At 37.6% G+C, this 18,829-nt stretch overlaps 2 protein-coding genes across 3 annotated transcripts in view; one reads left to right on the top strand and one right to left on the bottom strand.

The window, feature by feature from the left end:
• Positions 1 to 897: 897 nt before the first annotated feature.
• On the bottom strand, positions 898 to 13,905 carry hsf1 (heat shock transcription factor 1). 2 transcript variants are annotated; one of them, XM_042744918.1, is made up of 14 exons: positions 13,491 to 13,905; positions 12,936 to 13,044; positions 12,224 to 12,360; positions 10,670 to 10,794; positions 8,313 to 8,388; positions 7,300 to 7,361; positions 7,041 to 7,128; positions 6,814 to 6,947; positions 6,260 to 6,493; positions 4,596 to 4,673; positions 3,386 to 3,491; positions 2,495 to 2,542; positions 1,970 to 2,036; positions 898 to 1,685 (listed from the first exon to the last, which is right to left on the bottom strand). In XM_042744918.1, exons 1-14 carry the CDS (start codon positions 13,614 to 13,616, stop codon positions 1,489 to 1,491), a joined length of 1,587 nt encoding a protein of 528 aa, XP_042600852.1. In that variant the 5' UTR covers positions 13,617 to 13,905; the 3' UTR covers positions 898 to 1,488. The 2 variants fall into 2 exon arrangements, with proteins under 2 accessions (XP_042600852.1, XP_042600853.1); XM_042744919.1 differs by lacking the exon at positions 4,596 to 4,673.
• A 307-nt stretch (positions 13,906 to 14,212) lies between these two features.
• bop1 (BOP1 ribosomal biogenesis factor) overlaps positions 14,213 to 18,829 on the top strand; it is a 73,571-nt gene continuing 68,954 nt past the window's right edge. Inside the window, exons 1-2 of the mRNA XM_042744892.1 lie at positions 14,213 to 14,359; positions 14,859 to 15,104. Of these exons, the coding sequence (XP_042600826.1) occupies positions 14,282 to 14,359; positions 14,859 to 15,104 (324 nt within the window). The 5' untranslated portion in view covers positions 14,213 to 14,281. The remainder of the gene's footprint in view (positions 14,360 to 14,858; positions 15,105 to 18,829) is intronic.

Genomic DNA, 18,829 nt, shown 5'->3' with positions numbered 1-18,829 from the left:
ACACAAAGTGTATTGTTCACATGCGTAATAAAATAATTTATGCCTAATATTAATGTCTCTCTGGCTATGACAGTCATCCAGAGACTAAAATGTGAAAATGATCAGAATCATCAACAAGTGGCATTCCTCTCCCGGTTCATTCACCGAGCTGTCAGACCATCCAAAAATAAACAAGTTTAAATGATGGAAGTCTATAAAGAATAGCATGTGTACAAATCGCACCAAAAAAAAACAACAAAAAAAAAAAAACAATACAATTTGAATTCGTTGTTTTGGTATCTATTTTGCACGTGAATCTCACAAAGTTTCATAAGATTCACCTATTATATTTTCTAGCTCCTTTTGCTAAGCAAACAAAAACAAAGAAAAAAAAAAGTTTCTGTGAAAGTTAACTGTTGAATTATTGCACAAACTCTTCAAATCAGATCATCTGATACACCTGTTATAAATGCATAAAATGACATGTCAATCTATACACTTATTGTGTAATTCATCCCTGTTCAATGTGTTTTCAAAGTCTGAAATGAATTTGTTTCATCAAAACAAATGCACAGACTCTAAACTATTTATATATTCAAACGTATGTCCTATATACAGCATCGTTGGCTGTCCTGCTTATTAGAACTTTCAACAGCAAAAAAAAATATGATTTTAGTACAAAAAAAATGTTTCATTAAAATCTCTGAATACGCAACTGAAACGGGCATTATCAGAATACACATACCCATCATCATCAACCAAGATCAGACATTAAATGATGAGTAACAGCTATGGCTTTGAAGACAGCTAGTGGGATGCTGGACAAGTTTACGCAACATTGATTTTTGATGTTTGTTTCATGTTTGTCCAATTAAACCGACTGCATTTTCTGGCTACAAAAGGTGTGTTTAATGTTTGTTTTTTTGCTTTAACCAGCATTTTAATATATACTGCAAAGAAAATATTCCTGAAGATGAATACTTGGCATACTTATGAGAGCTAGGTGTCCAATAGAACAATCTGGGGGGTCATCGCATCATAATTAGATCAAATAATGACAACCAGAATAGCAGAAAAATGCACGTACAACAAGCCAAACTTGAGGTTTGTGAAGTTCCGCAGTGGTGACAGACTGCAAGAGAATCACTTAGCATAGATGCAAACCCAATCCAGATAAATAAAAGGTACGCACACAAAGCATGGGCGATAAATTTAGATTTACATCTGCAGCACTACACATTTAGTTTGAGGTTTTCTCATTGCCGAGCAGAAACTACCGAACCAACAAATAAAAGCTAACTTTATATTTAACTCCATGACGGAGGGTTTTGAAGGAAAACTGAATTCTCTTTTTGTGATTTTTCCCAGACTAAAAGTGAAGAGCAATACCAGAGTAACAATCTGATGGCTAGCTCTGACATGTTAAATGACCAAAAATAAAAACAAATGCAGAGAACACATTTTAAAAAACCCACACAGACATAAATCCCTTTATAAAAGCTGCTCTCTCTATGATAGTTTGGGGTCCTCAGGAACGGGGGACTGGAAGTTAAGAAGAGAGATGGTCGGGTCTTCAGCTGGTTCTGACCCGAAATACGAGTCGCCCTCCAGCTCCAGGAGGGTGGGCAGGTCGGCGCCAGTGGTTTCAGTGCTGACAGGGTCAGGAAGAATCACGGGCTGAGACAAGTACTGGACCAGCTGCTTGCCTGAAAACACCATTAGTGCAAAGTCCATTTGCTTACATTAGTGGCATTAAAACTACACACTTTTACACTAGAAAATATCAAAAGACTTCTACACCGTAAAAAAAAAAGTTTGCAATTTTAATGATGAAATACATGACAATGGTACAGGAAAAACCTGTTAGTTGGCCAAGTTCTCGCTTTTTACGGTTAAGTGGTGGCAATCATAACTGACATTTCTTACTTCATTTTTCGGGTTTATTTTTGCATTTTAAAACAAAATGTTAATTTTCAAGCATCCTAAATACCTGAATCTCCACTGTCCGCACCAGATTCAGTTTCTTTCATAGGTTCAGGTGACAGAAGGTCCTGGATCTGTAAAGAGACCACAGATATGTGATTAACTAAGACGAGCAATATGCACATTTCTGCAGATGAAAAAAAGAAAAAAAGATGTTAAAGTTACTTCACACACACAAATGATGCGCTTATGCAAAAATGGAAGTAAATTTTTTGACAGGAATTAACCCTGCAGCAATCTACAGTTTAACATCTTTACTTCCAGCTATGTGACATACATCTATCAATTGAAACCATGTCAAATATTTTCAGTTTAACCAGATCAGACAAGTTTGTTTGCATTCTGTTCATTCTGTGAGCTGTGCTTCTTCTGGAGCTGTTAGACACTGAACTTTCTCAGTCACACCAGAAGTCTGCTTTCTCAATATCTTAATATTTAGACAATCTCTGCGCTTTATATTTTCAAAGAAAAAAAAAAAAAAAACAATTACAGCTGACAGAAAGAAAGATCTAAATAAATAAATAAAACTTACAATAGCCAGGCTGTCCAGATCCACATCAGCTGAAGATGATGTGAAAATCTGTGAAACACAACAAATTGTTTAAGACCAACATCAAGAATATACTGCTGACAAACAGCAATACATAAGCTATAAAGACTATATACTGCTGTGTGTGTATATATATATATATATATATATATATATATATATATAAACAATATATATATATATATATATATTAGGGCTGTCAAATGATTAATCACGATTAATCACATCCAAAATAAAAGTTTTGTTTACATATGTATGTGTACAGGGTATATTTATTATGTATATATAAATACACACACATAAATTATATATTTAGAAAATATTTACATGTGTATACATTTATATATTTATATTCTTATATTTTATATTATATATAAATATATTTAATATATAAACATAACATATTATTCTTAAATATATACATGCATGTGTGTGTGTATTTATATATACATAATAAATATACACAGTATACACACATATATGATGTAAACAAAACTTTTATTTTGGATGTGATTAATCGTGATTAATCATTTGACAGCCCTAATATATATATATATATATATCGTGATTAATCATTTGACAGCCCTAATATATATATATATATATGAATACTATTCAAAATCCATTAAACAATAAATAATTCAACATTTCATTATGTACATGTTTTACTTAACTACAGCGATTTATACAGGCATACATACATAAATATATATGTTAAGTCAAAGAAATGTTTAAAAATACAATTATTAACAATGATGAGAACAACAACAACAATAAAAGATCGATTATATATTTTTTTCGTTTTAAACTTCAAATTGATACTCTTACAAGTTGGTTCTTAAACTTGGCGCTAAAGACTGAAACAATATTTACATCAAAGAAAGACGAGGTGTCGAAGTTAATGGACTGAGCATTGAGGATCTGCTGAAGGTTTTCTAATCCAGAGTCAATGGTCTCTAGATGATCACTTAGTTCTGTCCTGTGGTAGAAAAAAAGAGAAAACAAGAAAATCCTCTCTCAAACACCACACACAAACCAGCCAGTTCCACTCTCCACAAACCAAACACCTCCAATTAATGTTTACTTTTACAAAAGCAGCTGATAAAATGCAGCAATTTTGAGAGGCCGGTCCCCAGAAAGATCACAACTGTGATGATGATGTCACTGAGGGAGGCGGGGCTGCTGACTTCATCACATTAGTATCCAATCAGAGGTAGGAGGGGAACAGGGATCAAAGGGTGATTGGGTAATTGGAGGATTCAAAACATGCGTCTTGTTTCAAATGCCATGCCACACTCCATACTTCCTTCCCACAAGACATAATAAATTGTGCGATCATGCCATTTCACTTCTCAAATTCAGCTCAGGACCCCCCGAACACCCTATTCACGCTCTCTACCACCTCCAGCACACCTGAGCCCACCAACGAGCAATCAGCATTCAGCGTTTCTCAGGTATACTGGGGCAGAAAGGAGTGAATGAGTCTGAGGCCCCGTCCACACGGAGACGCGTTTAGCTGTACATGCATAAATTTTGTATTGTAAAGGTGTTTCGTCCACACGGATCCAGCGTTTTGGAAGAGTGAAACCAATATTTTTTGTTTTCGTGTGGACAGCGAATCAGTGCATTTTCTGAAACGATAACGTCATCAGCTCACGTCTCGCCCCTAGTCAGACACCGCTACGTCACGTAACAGCAACAAAAACAACAACAAACACTGAAGGATTGTCTTTTTATTAACTAAAATTAACACAGATTAATAAATGTATTGTTCCATGTTCGTTTGTATACCGCGTACAAGGTTTATGCGCAGAGTCCAAGTCTTCTTCTCTGTTTTTAGTTCATCTCTGTGGCAGAATTACAGTGCCACATGCTGGTCTGGCATGTATACTACATCGTTTTGTGTCGTTTCGTGGTTTCGTGTGGATGCAGGTTTTTCTTGAGACAAAGGGAAAAAAAAAGATTGGATAGGGAAAGCTCTGGCTTCGTGTGGACGTAGCCTGAGAAGGCAAGCTAATGCATCTATGTGATCAAGCACAGCGTCAGGCGTTCTGGGGACGGACTGGCCAACTGAAATGCTGACCCGTTATGAGGCCTGAGGTGTAGAGACGAGGTGGAGAAGCCAGAGAAAAGGCGAGAGATCTCAGACATCTGAGGATAACTGAAAAGACAGAAGCACAACATGGCAGCGGAGACAGCAGGGGGCACTACACACATCAACGGGCCTCTGCCACAGTCAGAAACAGAGCTGCTTCAAGGGGAATGTAAACTAGAGCCAATGTAGGCAGGGGTGAAGTACAGATCGTTCTGAATTGGGATTTTATTGAAGTCCAGGTGTTTTGAAGCCACCAGACATTGCAGAATGGTTATAGAGTGTTGTAAAACTGCACTATTAAAACTATTTCCTCAATGAAAATCAATTATGTTCTTGGACAAACCTTAAATACCTGTGAAATCTATCTATCTATCTCTCTATCTCTCTATCTATCCATCCATCCTTTTAATAAGCCCTAGTTTTAGGTCTGTACAGGTGAACCACCAAGAATATCCAGTTAAGTACATATTAGTCCTCATTTTTAAAGAACAACTTGAACATTAGACTGATTACAAGATTTGCACAAGTATAAATTAGCTTGCACTTTAATTACTTGTAAAATAAAAGGCCCTTAAATTCAGTGCCATTGGCCATGAGATGAATTGACATATGAAATAATACACTGGCTCACAAGAATATCTGGAAAAGTATTAGTATTAGTCACTATGCCAGTCTGCCAGGCTAAATCGAGCGACCAAAGTCCACAAATAAGTCCAGCTGAACAGTTAGTTAAGAGCAATGCTTCTGCAGGACATTTGTTTTTAAAAAAGATCTGCTCAGTTTTTAAGCTTTTTTGATTCATGTGGAAACAGATGGTTTACCCAAAAGTGAAAGTTCTGTCAATAAATACATTTATTTTTTATTTTTTGTACAAAATTCAAAAGGAACAATTTAGGAGAAAGTACACAATGCTCTTTTCCACACAATGAAAGTGGATGGTGACCATAGTTTTCATGCTTTAAAAAGGACAAAACAGTGTTATTTTAGTATCACTGATATACTATTATAGTTTCTGTAAATCTTTTAAAATAGATTTTAATTTAAATTTTCACATCATTTTTAATGTTTTACAAATTTTGTGCGTTTTATGTGTCTATATAGTTCTTGTTCGTTTTTATTATTAGTTTATTTAGTTTGTTATTTTAGTACTTGAAGATGGCAATACTAAATGACAATAAAAAAAAATTACCTTGGCAGCTAGCTAAACTAAAAATTAAGTTTGCTGAAATAAAATAAGTAGTTGTAATAAGTAAACGGCTTTAGTTTTAGTTAAAGATAAAAACTCTTGGACAAAAAAAAAAACACCATAAAGTGTCAAAGTAGTCCACTCAGTTCATTCAGTTTTTTGAAGCCTTATGATCATTTTGTGAGAACAGCCCAATAACTGTAATTCATAAAATCTTTCATGTTAAAACTGCTGTTTGTTTGCATGCTCACCATCCACTTTCATTTTATTGAAAAGAACATCATCTTTTTTGTGATGCAAAGAAAACAAAACTTTCATTTTTGGATCCCTGCTGAAGCCATTAGGATCACACCAAGAAAGGGCGCTATGGGAATGAAGCGCTGTTTGGTAAGGTAAGGGAAGACTGTGAAGAGAAGCAGTAGCTTTGATTGTCCTAAACGGGTGTGCATTTGTTGGTAAAACTCACTTGTCGAAGCAGGCCACGCTCAGACACTTCTGGTCGTTGGGAGGCGGGGTCGGGGCAGTGACGGGCTCACTCTCCTGGAGGATGGAGTTGATGAAGGTTGTGGGGGAAAGGGGCGTGTCCACAGGTACGCCTGATACCGCCTCCACTTCCACTTCAACAGGACACACCTCCTCCACCTCAGGACTGTGGGCGGGGCTAGATGGCTCTTCCTTGATGTGGACCAATGGGCTTGTTCTGGAATTAAAAAAAAAATGTTTTCATAATAACAGGTTCAAGACTTTTGAAAAACTTTTTTACCAATTTTTTTTTAACCAAATTTCTCTCAATGATGATTTGTTTTATGCTAACAAATACTGTGACAATGCTAATTTTTTTAAATAAATAAATACATAAATATATTTTAAATAACATGATAAAATATAAAATTACAAGAAATTATTTTTCACATAATTATATGATAATTAAACACATTTCTCAAATCCTTTCTTTGATTTAATAGTGACTTATTTTCTTGAGATTCACCCACTGCAGCTATAAGAGAAGGTGAAACTTGCCTATCTTCGACCCACTCCTCTGTGGCCACAGGGTCGGACTGCGCCAGTTCAGTGATATCAGAGATGATTGGCCCCGTATTGACAGGTGATTCTGAGGTGAAGACACCCGTTCCTGTGAAAGCTGTAGAGGAGGGCTGTACACAAGAAAACATACATTACACTTAACAAACCTAGCAATCATTGGTAAATCCAGCACATGGTTTGAGATACAAGCATGCGGTACTCACAGAGAGAGTGGGAGACGACTCGAGCGAGTACTGCCGAGAGTATTTGGGCATGGAGTGTGTGGAGCTGCCATCATTCAACATCAGGGGCCTGTGAACAAACAGAACGAAATGGAGAGAGAGAGGAACAATCCCACATAAAATAAAGGGCAAAGAAAAGGAGTGAAAAGTTAGAACAGAGGACAATCACACTTCTTTAATATTTAAATAGCAGGCTATCAATGCGGATATGTGTGTTAACGTTAATCTGAGGTTGACTTGCATCTTTCGTTTCACTCCCAGGACTCTGTTGGACCGTGCCAGTGTGATCAAGAACTGGATGAGCTGTGGAAACAAAGAATAATCGATTACCACTTTTTTCTACGACATTCTCATGTACATAAAACTTCTAAAATACATTTAAAAGATACTGGTTTAAAAACATCAGTTAAATGTATGAATTAAACATTGTCTATTCATATTAAAATATGGATGTAGATGAGGTTGTGTCTTCATCTGAACAAATTTAGAGACATTTTGCATTATATCAATTTCTCAGCAATGGATCCTCTGCAGTGAATGGGTGCCGTCAGAATGAGAGTCAGAACAGCTGATAAAAACATCACAGTAATCCACAAGAAATCCACACCACTCCAGTCCATCAATCAACATCCTGTGAATTGAAAACCTGTGTGTTTGTAAGAAACAAATCCATCTTTAAGAAGTTTTTAACTTCAAACCATTGCTTCTGGACAAAATACTAGACCATAATCCATAATAACAATTCCTCCAGTGAAAAAAACTTTACTAATTTTGTGTCACATCAAAATCCACAACATATTTATTAAAAACAGTTTTTCCTTGTAAACAGTGTTTGATCTGTGCATATTTCTCTCCTGATTCAGACAAGACTACTTTCTGACTGGAGGAAGCAATATTATGGATGGAGGACTAGTATTTTAACTGGATTTGTTTATTACAAACAAGCAGCTTTTTGCTTCACAAGAAATTAAATGATAGACTGAGTATTGTGGATTATTATGATGTTTTTATCAGCTGTTTAGACTCTCATTCTGACGGCACCCATTCACTGCAGAGGATCCAATTGTGAATCAAAATGATCCGTTTCACACCATGATTTGTCATATTATGGAAGTAAAATGTGATGCTTAAGTGATTTCATATTTACTTTAAACTGATAAGTCTGTCTGCGATGATGGATCCTTGTTGTGTAAGACTTTTACCAACAAATTTATGCGTCACTCTGAAAGCATGAAAAAGTTCCGCTGATTTTACCTTATTGACGACTTTCTGCTGTTGAGAATGTTTCTGTCTCAAAGTGGCAACTTCCCTCCAGAGCGCCTCATTCTCACTGCGGGAGAAAGACAGAAAGATGTTATATAAAGTTTGAAGCAATGTGCTCTTTTTGAAAGTATCAGGATTGAACAATGAACAATACGACACTAAACTCTGTACACGGTCACTGAAAGATCTCTGGGGTGGTTGTTTGTTTCAGGGTGATTGAGTAAGGCCTGCTTCTCTTAAACTCTGTTCCCTTGACACTGAGAAAATGGCATTTTAAGTGTGCACTCATGAGTCCAATATGGCCACAGACACACGGCCTGAACACAGTCCAGCACATAAAAACAAAACCACAGGCCAATACTGAACATCACTGTGGTGGAAATGGAAAATTCAAACACAACAAAGCCAAATGCCAGCAATCGGCATTAATAAATTAATCAGGGTTAGGGTTTGAGGGGGGTTAAAGTAGTCCCAAAAGTAGCGCAATGACCATATCCCATATCAAAACTCAAAATATGTCATTTCCATACCTAAAATATATATTTAATAGTCACCATTTTGCAGACTGATCATAAACACAACTAAAAGGCTTCCAACCAGTGGCCATCCTTCACAAAACTTAACATCTAGCACAGTTTTATCATAGGTAGAATGCAAAATGTTTCAATACAAGCATTTCAGTCAAATGTAATTTATGCAATATTTCAAACCTTTAACCCACGGGAGAAAATCAACCTGACGCAACAGTTCAAAATCAGCCCAATTCCGTGGAAAAAAATGCAGATTTGGCAACCCTGCAACCTACATCCAAAGTGATTTAAATACTCTGCATAATGATAGCGGCTACCTGATGAGTGAAAATTATATGCATTAGAATGTTTGCGTGAGCAGGCGGTAATGGTCAGAAATTGTGAACGGGATTAAGAAAAGTCACGCGCAGGGCTTAAATACAAAAATGCACACAAAGAATGGAGATTATAGAAAGCAAAAGCCGAAACCGGACATTTTGGCCAATTTAGAAATCCCGGCCGGACACATTTTTTTTTATTTACTTTGAAATTTACTTTCAATTTGAAAACGATTTCCAGCTAAATCCTATTGTTTTTTTTTAAAGAGTAAATTTGAGTGACATCATCTGTGTCTGCCATTCATCTCATGGACTCCCTGCGGACGGGTCTCTTAGATTGAGCAAGAGATTATGAGAGGACTCAGCTGCATTATAACCCAGCGTCGCTCGTCTGTAAAACAGCAGAGTGCAGGAAGAAGCTCTTAAAGAGCCCCCTCCTCCCATCATGTGACCTTCCCCCGCTCACTCCTCAACAGATGGGACGGGGGTTTATAGAGGCAGGTGTGGATTCCAGTAAGCAGCGTGTTCAGACCTTTCCCAAATCTCCATTCAGACTCAGAATGACACAAATTCCAGGCAATTTCCTTTCAAATCTTATTCAAAATCTCCTTCACGCCAAAACACTTTCAAAAACCTGACAACAATCCAAATAAAAATACGATAATCATTTAAAATTATCACATTTTGACTCAATTGTTTGAAGGCAATGTGAATAATTGTCCATTTGGACACTCCAATGGAAGCTTTCAGGGCAAACTTACAGAAATAAAATACAAGTATTATAGAATATTCAACTATTAAGTACTATTGAATACATACTTAATATAAATCAATTTCCATATATTTGTGTTATTTAAATATTATTTTAATGCAGAAGTTTTTCTTAATTTTACATGTTGACATCAGCTACAGCAGCCATTCTGAATACCTAATGTGCAGAACATTAGATAAACTGATGTTTTTTTTTTTTTTTTTTTTTAATTTAACAATTAAGATGACTTGTTGGATTTTAGAAGTCTGTAACATATTCAGAGGACTAAAACCCTAAAATCGACCACTCCTGTGTGTGTGTGTGTGTGTGTGTGTGTGACAAACCCTAGAGACCCGTCCAGCTGTGAGAGCGCAAAGTGACAAAATGCCTTCGGACAAGCTGAGAGCAGCTGCTGAAATACGTCACACTGGCGTGAGGATGGCTGTCCGTTTTAGAGCCATGACTAACAGGGTTTAAAAAGGTGAAGCATTAATAAGTGGTCACAAACTCAGCAGAGATTAACCCACGTTCACGTCTTAAGCGTTACACTTTGAACTGCTATTGATCTCAACACTGGATAAAGACTAACGCCTGGCTGTCAACAAGCCAACTGTTACAATCAGTCAAACTTTTCCCAGTAGGTTTAGGAACTACATGAATGCCAGTTTAGACTAAATTAACCCAGAACCAGAAAAGGGAATGGAGAAAGAGTCAAATGTTTTGGCCAAACCTAAATGCAATGCGACTTACTGTTTGAGGGTGCTGATTTTGGAGTCAATTGACTCCTGCTTGCCCCTCATGAGCTGGACATCTGTGATCATTTTAGACATTTCTTCAGTGCTCAACTTGAAGTCCTCCTGTTTAATATTTGACACCTGCAGATGGACACAATAAAAACGTCAAAGATACGGACTGAGGAGTGTGCATGCGTGTGATTGGAGGGCTGAGTCGAGTCTGTCGTGACCCGTTTCTGAACCCTCGCATAGTGGAAAGCATGTGTTAACGGTTTGATTTCCGCCCCGAGCTGGACATTTGGACAGAGTGGGAGAGGAAACACTATAAATCGGAGGGTTGGAAAGTGGCGTCGATGGAGCATCAGAGTGACGCCAGATTAAGTGCCTCAGAACCTCGGCCTCTAATCCACACGTCTCCAGCTGGCCTCCTCTCAGACCTGCTGATTATCGCAATCTGTCACTGAGCCAACGTGAAAAAGAGGGACACCGGGATTCAAAGTGGCCCGAGGAAACCCAGCAGAGCACATGGAAACCATCACACACACCAAAAACTTGATCTGTGCACTTCTCTGGAAACTTCTGAATGGAAATATACAAACCACAAATATCCGAACAAAAGTGAAGTGTTTCTTAAAAGGTCTGGTTAATTCCAGCTTTCCATTTACTACATTATACTAAATATATTTTGAAAACCAATTTATGTTTACACCCCCCCCCCCCCCAATTCATTTATATATTTATAATTTCCCATTTAAACTTTTTCATTTTAAAGCCTCCCAAAAACAACGACCCCCTCCCAAAGCAGCTACATAGTTTCATCTACAAAAACATTTATACAGTATGAAACATATATTATTATCATGATGCAGATTTGCATTTCATTTCTGACTGTTACAAATTAGCGCTGTCAGTAGAATAAACTGATTTATGATTAATCCAATGATTTCTTACCATTATTTTGATTTACATCAAATTAAGTAAATGTGAAAGAAATGGGTTAAATAGGTTGAAAGATGATAAAAATTTAATTAGATCAAATCAATTTTAAATATTTAGTCAAATATTTCTGGACCCTAGTTTGAAAGAACATATTTATTAAAGTCGGAAAACGGCAAAAATACAGAGATATAAAAAAAAGCCTTCACTGCTAGTTACATTATGTAATGTTGGAAAGCCTTTGCTAGAGTCCAGTAAGAAAAGTTCATTTATAATCCCACTTTATTATGTTTTCCCTGTGGGAGATCATAATTCTGGCAAATGTTTATTCAGAAGTGAAACGCTGCAGGTTTCAAAGCCAAACATGAGCAGCAGGGAATCCCCAAAAGCCCAGATCAATTCAGACGGCATTAGTGGTCTGACATCATGACTGCGTCCTAAATGAGCTTCAGCCTGACTGTAAAGCTGCTTTGGATCAAAAAAAGCCCCTCCGAAATACCAACTAATTATTAAAAAAAAAAAAAAAACCTGGAGATCAGTCAAAACTCAAGGTCACTGCGGCTCCTCTCTCATAAACACCCCGCTCATATATTCTCAGATGTTTCAGGGATCAGGAAGATGAGTTTCTTCCTACCGTTGTGACTTTCCTCTTGATGTTCTCCAGCAGATGCTCCTGTCCCCGGATGAAATATGGATGCTGGAATTCGGTGTCATCTTTCTCTGGTTTTACCAGCCCACCCTGCTCAATGTGGACAACTTTCCGAAAACCATCTATTAAGGAATATATTAACATGTTATAAGCACAGATATCATATATTAACTGCTCATTAAACTCAATGAGTTTTTAAGCATATAAAGAATACAGCACCCAAAATGTATTAATATTATCAAATATATCAAAACTGTTAACTGTGGACAATCAGGATTAACATAATGAAACACTGTAAAGCAGTGTTGAGACAATGTGCTTTGTGAAGAAAAAAAAGCTATAGAAATAAACTGACTTAACTTAAAATATTGATATTCATCCACATTTTTGTATTTTCCAACAAAAATCTTTCATATTGACTGCACCCAAAGTCAAGATAAACATTTATTCTAAACGTTCATGATGTAAAACTAATCAAAACTTCATACATATTGTGCATAATCAAATCAAAATCTGAATTTATTTTCAAACCCATAGTGTACTGTACAATTAAAAAACATACAAAACATAAAACAGAGAAAAATTACATATTAAATCAACAGATAGAGATTAAAAAAACACCACAAATACATCTGCTCAAGCTTAATGATCTTTAAAAAGAGCTGGTCAATTAGATACAGATTTTTCTTATACTTACACATATTGAGCTGGCGAACAAAACTGGCCATGTTATTGTGCTTAAAATATTTCGGCAGAACCTCTTTGGAAAACCTGCCCTGGTCGAACACATGAAAGCTGTTGCCGCTCTGAAAACACATCAGAAATGATTAAAACATCAACAACAGATCAACAAGAGCAGCTTCAATTCATTCTGAAACTGATTTGTAGCCTTTCCAGAACACAAGCATCAGGCAGATCCACTTATAACACTCCATACAGATTTAGACAAGTGCCAAATACTATTCATTCCTTCTTATCAGTTTCTTTTGTGTCTCTGGCTTAAGCCTAAACTGGTTCATGACGACTGGATCTAAACCAATAAGCAAAACTATCTCAGGCCCTTTTTAACCTAAGTATCAACAGGGCCACTTATAACACAAAATAAACGCTACAGTAAATGCAGGTCCCTGTGCCTCCATGTCAGAGGTTATTTTAGGCCTACACTAGCTCATCACAGACGACTCTAACTGCAATCCAGATCTGTAAACCTTCCTCAGACCGTCTGAAAGCCACGATCAGCCTCGGAACTCACAGGACTCCAGCAGATCAACGGGTCTGTGTCCGGATCCTCCACCAGCGTCCAGAGTTTGGTCAGAAACGCGGGTACATTACTACCCGAGACCATAACACCCCCGGGCCCCACACTGTGATACTCCATCACGGATAGTTTAGTGATTATTTCTGACGACAGTTACACCTCTGTTATGAGTCACTGCTGAAGAGCAGAGTTACACAGTCAAAGTGCGGCTGCACGGACGCAGATTACACCAATCCGATTCTATTTCCACCTCGAAGTATCCGGATCCCGTTTAGAAAGCGACATATAGGCTTAAATTAATTTAGATAAGTGTTTTTGATCGTTCAAAAGCAGTGGAAATTTCCATTAAATCCCCACAGCGTACAAACTGCGTAGACACACAAACAACGCTGAAGAGTCGCGCTCTGATGACGCAACCGCGACGTGTCTTTAAAAATATCACACACTTTTTTAATGAGTTTAGAGGCAAAATACATAAGTATAAGCATATAAAATGTTAAATGTAGTTGTTTGAATGTGTTTAAAATGATTAATTTGTACAAATAAAAGTTTTTAATGTGCACACGTCCACCGTTGAACTCTAACCTTTTGCTTCAGACGCAGTTTTAATAAAACGCATTCAAATCGAAAGCATTATTTTTTTAGAAAAGACAGATTGTTATCAAATGCATATTAATGATATTTGAAAAGAGATTGTGTAAAAAAAAATAAGTAAAACAAACCGACCGCGTCGCTGTTTGACCTTTGACGTCATAGATTCAAACCCACATGGTCGCATTTTCAGCATGCGTCCAACTCACACCGGCACCATGAGTAAATTAAAAAATAAGAAACGAAATTTAGAAGAGAATGAAGACGAACAGGTATGATTTGGTATTATAGTGATATAGCTTTGTTTTGAAGCAGTAAGAAGCTGTTTATACATAATAGCACGCGTGTTTATATAGCGCGAGGTTGACTTGAGGTGGTCTGGCTTGATGAGTTTGAGATTAATAGTACAAATTGATGTATTTACGTTTGTATTACTTATTTTATGAATATTAATAGACTGTCAATAGACACTTGTGGTCACAAAGTACGCGTCCCGCTTTCCCTAACCTCGGTTATCTGTATACTGTATTATTATATTATATTTTATTATATACTTTGCAGTCAAAAGTTTGGAAACACATGGCCAGGTGTACATTTTTTATGTCATTAAAAACCTTAGCATTAAATGAATGCTTAAAATGAGGTTGCAGACAAATATGAATTGTGCTTTTGTAGGAAATTCATTATCAAAAAGCAAAATTTGGTTTAAATGTGTGTTTATTATTATGCAGTAATGAGTTTGATGCATTTGTGATGGTCTTTCTTTCTCAGCTGCCCATCTTTGATAAGGACGGCGGTAAAGATGGTCCACATCTAGATGATGGTGATGAAGATCAGGGGGATCTGTCCGAGAGTGAAGAAAGCGTCTTCTCTGGGCTTGAAGAATCAGGAAGTGACAGTGATGATGAGGAAGAGGAGGAGGAAGATGAAGAGGACGGTTCTGAAGAAAAGAGCTCTGACGTAGAGGAAGATAAAACAGACCGTCAGCTGTCTGCCAAAGAAGTCATCAAACCTCAGGTACCGTGAACCAGCATGTGGCACTTTCTGGTGGAGATTTAAGTGGTGAATCCACTCTAAATTTGAATATTTATCAGGACTGATAAAGTGCAGAAAATTTATGTCACACAACGTACTCTGGTGATATGTAATTGTGTTTTGAAGGATTCATTAAAAGACTTTGTCCATAAAGTTCTAAATATTCTGGTGCATACATAATGTCAGAGTTGTAGACCATAAACACCTGGCTTATATATTTATTCTTTAGCCCATTGCTGCACATTGATGCCATCCATAAATGTATGCACAGAAAGTTTTAGTTGCAAAAAGACGTGATATTATGCCATATGCATCTTCTGTCTGCGATCATCTACATGCATAATTTCCTATTAGCAGTCTTGATGTTTGACCTGCAAAAGGCCAGTCAAGAGACTAATATGCTTTTCAGTAGCTTGAATAATCTCACTGCCAGGAATATTGTGTAGTGATTCCAGTGCTGAAAATAGAGGGAATATGATCATATTAAGACATGTCTGGAATGACATGAAGGCACAGAACAAACTGAGACTTCTCCAAGATGCTTCAAGAGACCTCCCTGCAATCTCTGTGTGTAGCACTGGCTGCTGTCAGAAATGATGGAGAGAAAAAAAAAAAAGTAAAGTCAGCTTTGAGAAAAGATCCTGCTGCATTTGAGCAGAGATACTGAAACGTGATTTGATGTTTTATTGTTTAATGCAGTGACGTTCAGATGTTTTTAGATGTGATCTAATTGTACAAATACGTTTTGGCTATTGTATATCATTTCCACTTCAGTCCCACGAGTGAGGAAAGATGCTGTCTCTGGACTTCACTCTCTAGCGCCTTCTAATGGTCCATCACTGATAGTGTGAGTGCCACTGGCTGCCTCACCTCGTCCTGCTCTGTTTATCTGCTTCTGTGTTAATGGAGGTCGGTTGTCAAACAGTCATTCTGTGTTGCACTCAAAGACAAGGAAACAAGTGATTATGATAAATGGCAGGTGGCCGGCACAGAAAAAAGTTAATATTTATCTATAGCTGTGAGAATGTGCTCATAACTCAACAGCTGTCAATCACGTCTGCGGGTCTGTAATGACATCACTGCAGTAGAATAACGCCTCGTTCCTCTAGAGAACCGAAACGTGAGTTTCATGTTGTTACGTTTTATAAAGAACACATTTTGTGAAATTTATGCCTCCAAATGTTGACATGTTGCTTGTCTTTTTTGACTGGCGTGTGTTCTAGAACACAGTGTGCTCTGTTAATTTGTATAAAAATATTTATTTTATCGCTGCAAAGTTTCAAATCTCAGTTAGAGAATTTATAAAGAATTTATAATATTATTTAAGAAGTTATAAAATGTCAGTTAGAAATCTACCAGCAGTCTTGTCATTTTCTGTCTTAATTTATGTTTTTGTGAATTGTGTGAAAGTTAGGTAGTATTTGTTACTGGTAGTGTATTACTGTTGTTCATTTAAATCCAGTACATTACATTTACATTTACATTTAATCATTTAGCAGACGCTTTTATCCAAAGCGACTTACAAATGAGAACAGTAGAAACAATCAGATCAACGAGAAAACAACAACGGAATACAAGTGCTATGACAAGTCTCAGTTAGTCTAGTACAGAACACGTAGCCAGGGTTTTTTTTTTTTTTTTTTTTTTTTTGGAATATGATAGAAAAGAAAAAGAAAAAAGGTAAGTACTTAGTATTAGTTGGTTAAGTGCAGGCGAAAAAGATGAGTCTTTAGATGTTTTTTGAAAATGAGTAAAGACTCAGCTGTTCGAATTGAGATCGGGAGGTCATTCCACCAGCTGGGAGCAGTCCAGGAAAAGTATTTTTATGAAGATCTCATTTACCATAGTATTGTGTATCCACTATGTGTAGTCCTTGCTAGATATCACAGACAGTATACTGATACTTACTCATATTCACACTGTTCAAAAGTTTGGGGTCGGAAAGTGTTTTTAATGCCTTTGAAAGTATTCAACAAGGATACGATAATCTGATTTTAAAAAAGGGAATACAATTTTAATAAAAGAACTAATTATTAATTATTTATTATTATTATTATTATTATTGGACTTTTTATACAGGATAATCAAGACAGGATAATGACACTTGAACCATGAGCCAGCAGCTCTTGTATGTCTTCTGCCTCTGCTAATTTACTAAAAATTATCCATTGTGAAGGCTGTTGGTAGACTTTATAACAAACCCAGCGATGTATCTAAAGTTAAGGTTTCAAGTTGTCATATTTAGCAGCCACTGCTGATAATAACTGGCCTGTTTTGGTCTACCAGTATAGTATTAGGCCCTTCACATGTGAGCAGAATTGTTTTCATGGAGTTCCTCCAAATCTTTCTGATCTCATTTGTCAGGATCAACAGCACCTACAGTGTGAAGTTCAGGGCCAAAGTGTTTGCGCTCCAGCGGATGTCTGACTTACTGTGGGACACTATCAAGTTCGCAGCTTTGAAATCTCTTTCTGGCATTGCAGCAGGGACCGTGGGACGTATTGTTCCTGTCTCGACCCTTTAATCCACCCCCCTGGCGTGTTTTTTTCCTGTGCTCTTTTGTTGCGGGTCTTCTGAGACACTGATCACGGCTCTGACTGATGCACACCAGGCAGAAGTTAATGCGGCTGCCGGAGACGTTATGATTCCTGGGAGAAATCCCGCCGCCCCTGCAGCCGTGTGTCTGATCCAGCGGCGGCCGCGCTCGCGCCACGTGAGGGGGTGGGAGATGACATCGGGACGGGGGCGGAAGACACCGGAAGGGCTCTTCTTACCGTGAAACTTTCTCTCTCGCTTTAAAGTACTCCTACGCACAACGCACGCTGCAGACACGGCTGGTCCGCTTCCATCTCTGACACACGTGACTTGCTCCTATGGGGTCTTGCGAGGGCCAGATGGGGGGATGTGGATCCTAAGGTGTTTAATTGAGAGGCCACAGTCTTAATTAAGTATCAGCGTGAATGTTGATGAGTGGCGTCGGATTGTTCCATCCGCAACTCACTCAATAACTCAACCACAGTTCAGAGGAAGCAAGCGGAATAATGAGCAACTTGAGGCTTTCGGAGCGGAACCTGGGACGGTCCGCCAACAGACATTAAAAACACGTTATTGTGCAAACTTACATTGAGTGTGTGTGCGATTTAAAGAGACGTGCTCCAAAAGCCTGTCAGTTCCGTCTGATTCATGCGTCATATGTCATTCGCAACTTTGGAGACTCGAGCGCTCGTCGTCGCGCATTTGGTTTGCAACATCTGCAGCCCACGGCGGTTTTGCGGTCGACTGGCCAGATGTCCTGAAGAGCTTGTTTTTAATCCGAATCCACACCGTGAGCTTCTCTGTTCTGGCCACTCACACGTCATCTGGTCAAATCATCTGTCAAAAGCTGATTTCTCGGCCCCCACATCCTTCTTTTATTACCGGACTCTTGCAGCGGAAACGAGTGTTCGGATCCTTGACTGTCTGGTTAGCTGTGAAACTCTATCCCAGCGCATCAACAAATTAGGCCTGGGTGATATTTAGCTAAATAATGTTCTAAATTGATCATTTGCAGCCTTTATTTCTTTCTGTAGCTGATGTTCTTAAATGGCCTAAAAGGGTGACTTTTTATTTGTAGTTTAGTTGTTGTAAGATTAAAAATATTTATTTAAAAAAACTAAAAAATAAAATGAAATAAAATGTAATGGAATGTTTCTCACACTGTTTAATTA

The sequence above is a fragment of the Cyprinus carpio genome, chromosome B19, assembly GCF_018340385.1.
Source record: "Cyprinus carpio isolate SPL01 chromosome B19, ASM1834038v1, whole genome shotgun sequence".
Taxonomy (NCBI): Eukaryota; Metazoa; Chordata; class Actinopteri; order Cypriniformes; family Cyprinidae; genus Cyprinus; species Cyprinus carpio.
The sequence above is the reverse complement of the archived record's forward strand: the minus strand, read 5'-3'. Positions and strand labels throughout refer to the sequence as shown.

What these genes read in the sequence shown, in the direction of transcription:
- hsf1 (XM_042744918.1), bottom strand. Translation starts at nt 13,616, where the DNA reads ATGGAGTATCACAGTGTGGGGCCCGGGGGTGTTATGGTCTCGGGTAGT. An exon ending in TCAAGAGGAAAGTCACAACG is followed by an intron (nt 10,795 to 12,223) that starts GTAGGAAGAAAC and finishes GTCCATCTGCAG; the next exon opens with GTGTCAAATATTAAACAGGA. An exon ending in CTGGGAGTGAAACGAAAGAT is followed by an intron (nt 7,129 to 7,299) that starts GCAAGTCAACCT and finishes GTTTGTTCACAG; the next exon opens with GCCCCTGATGTTGAATGATG.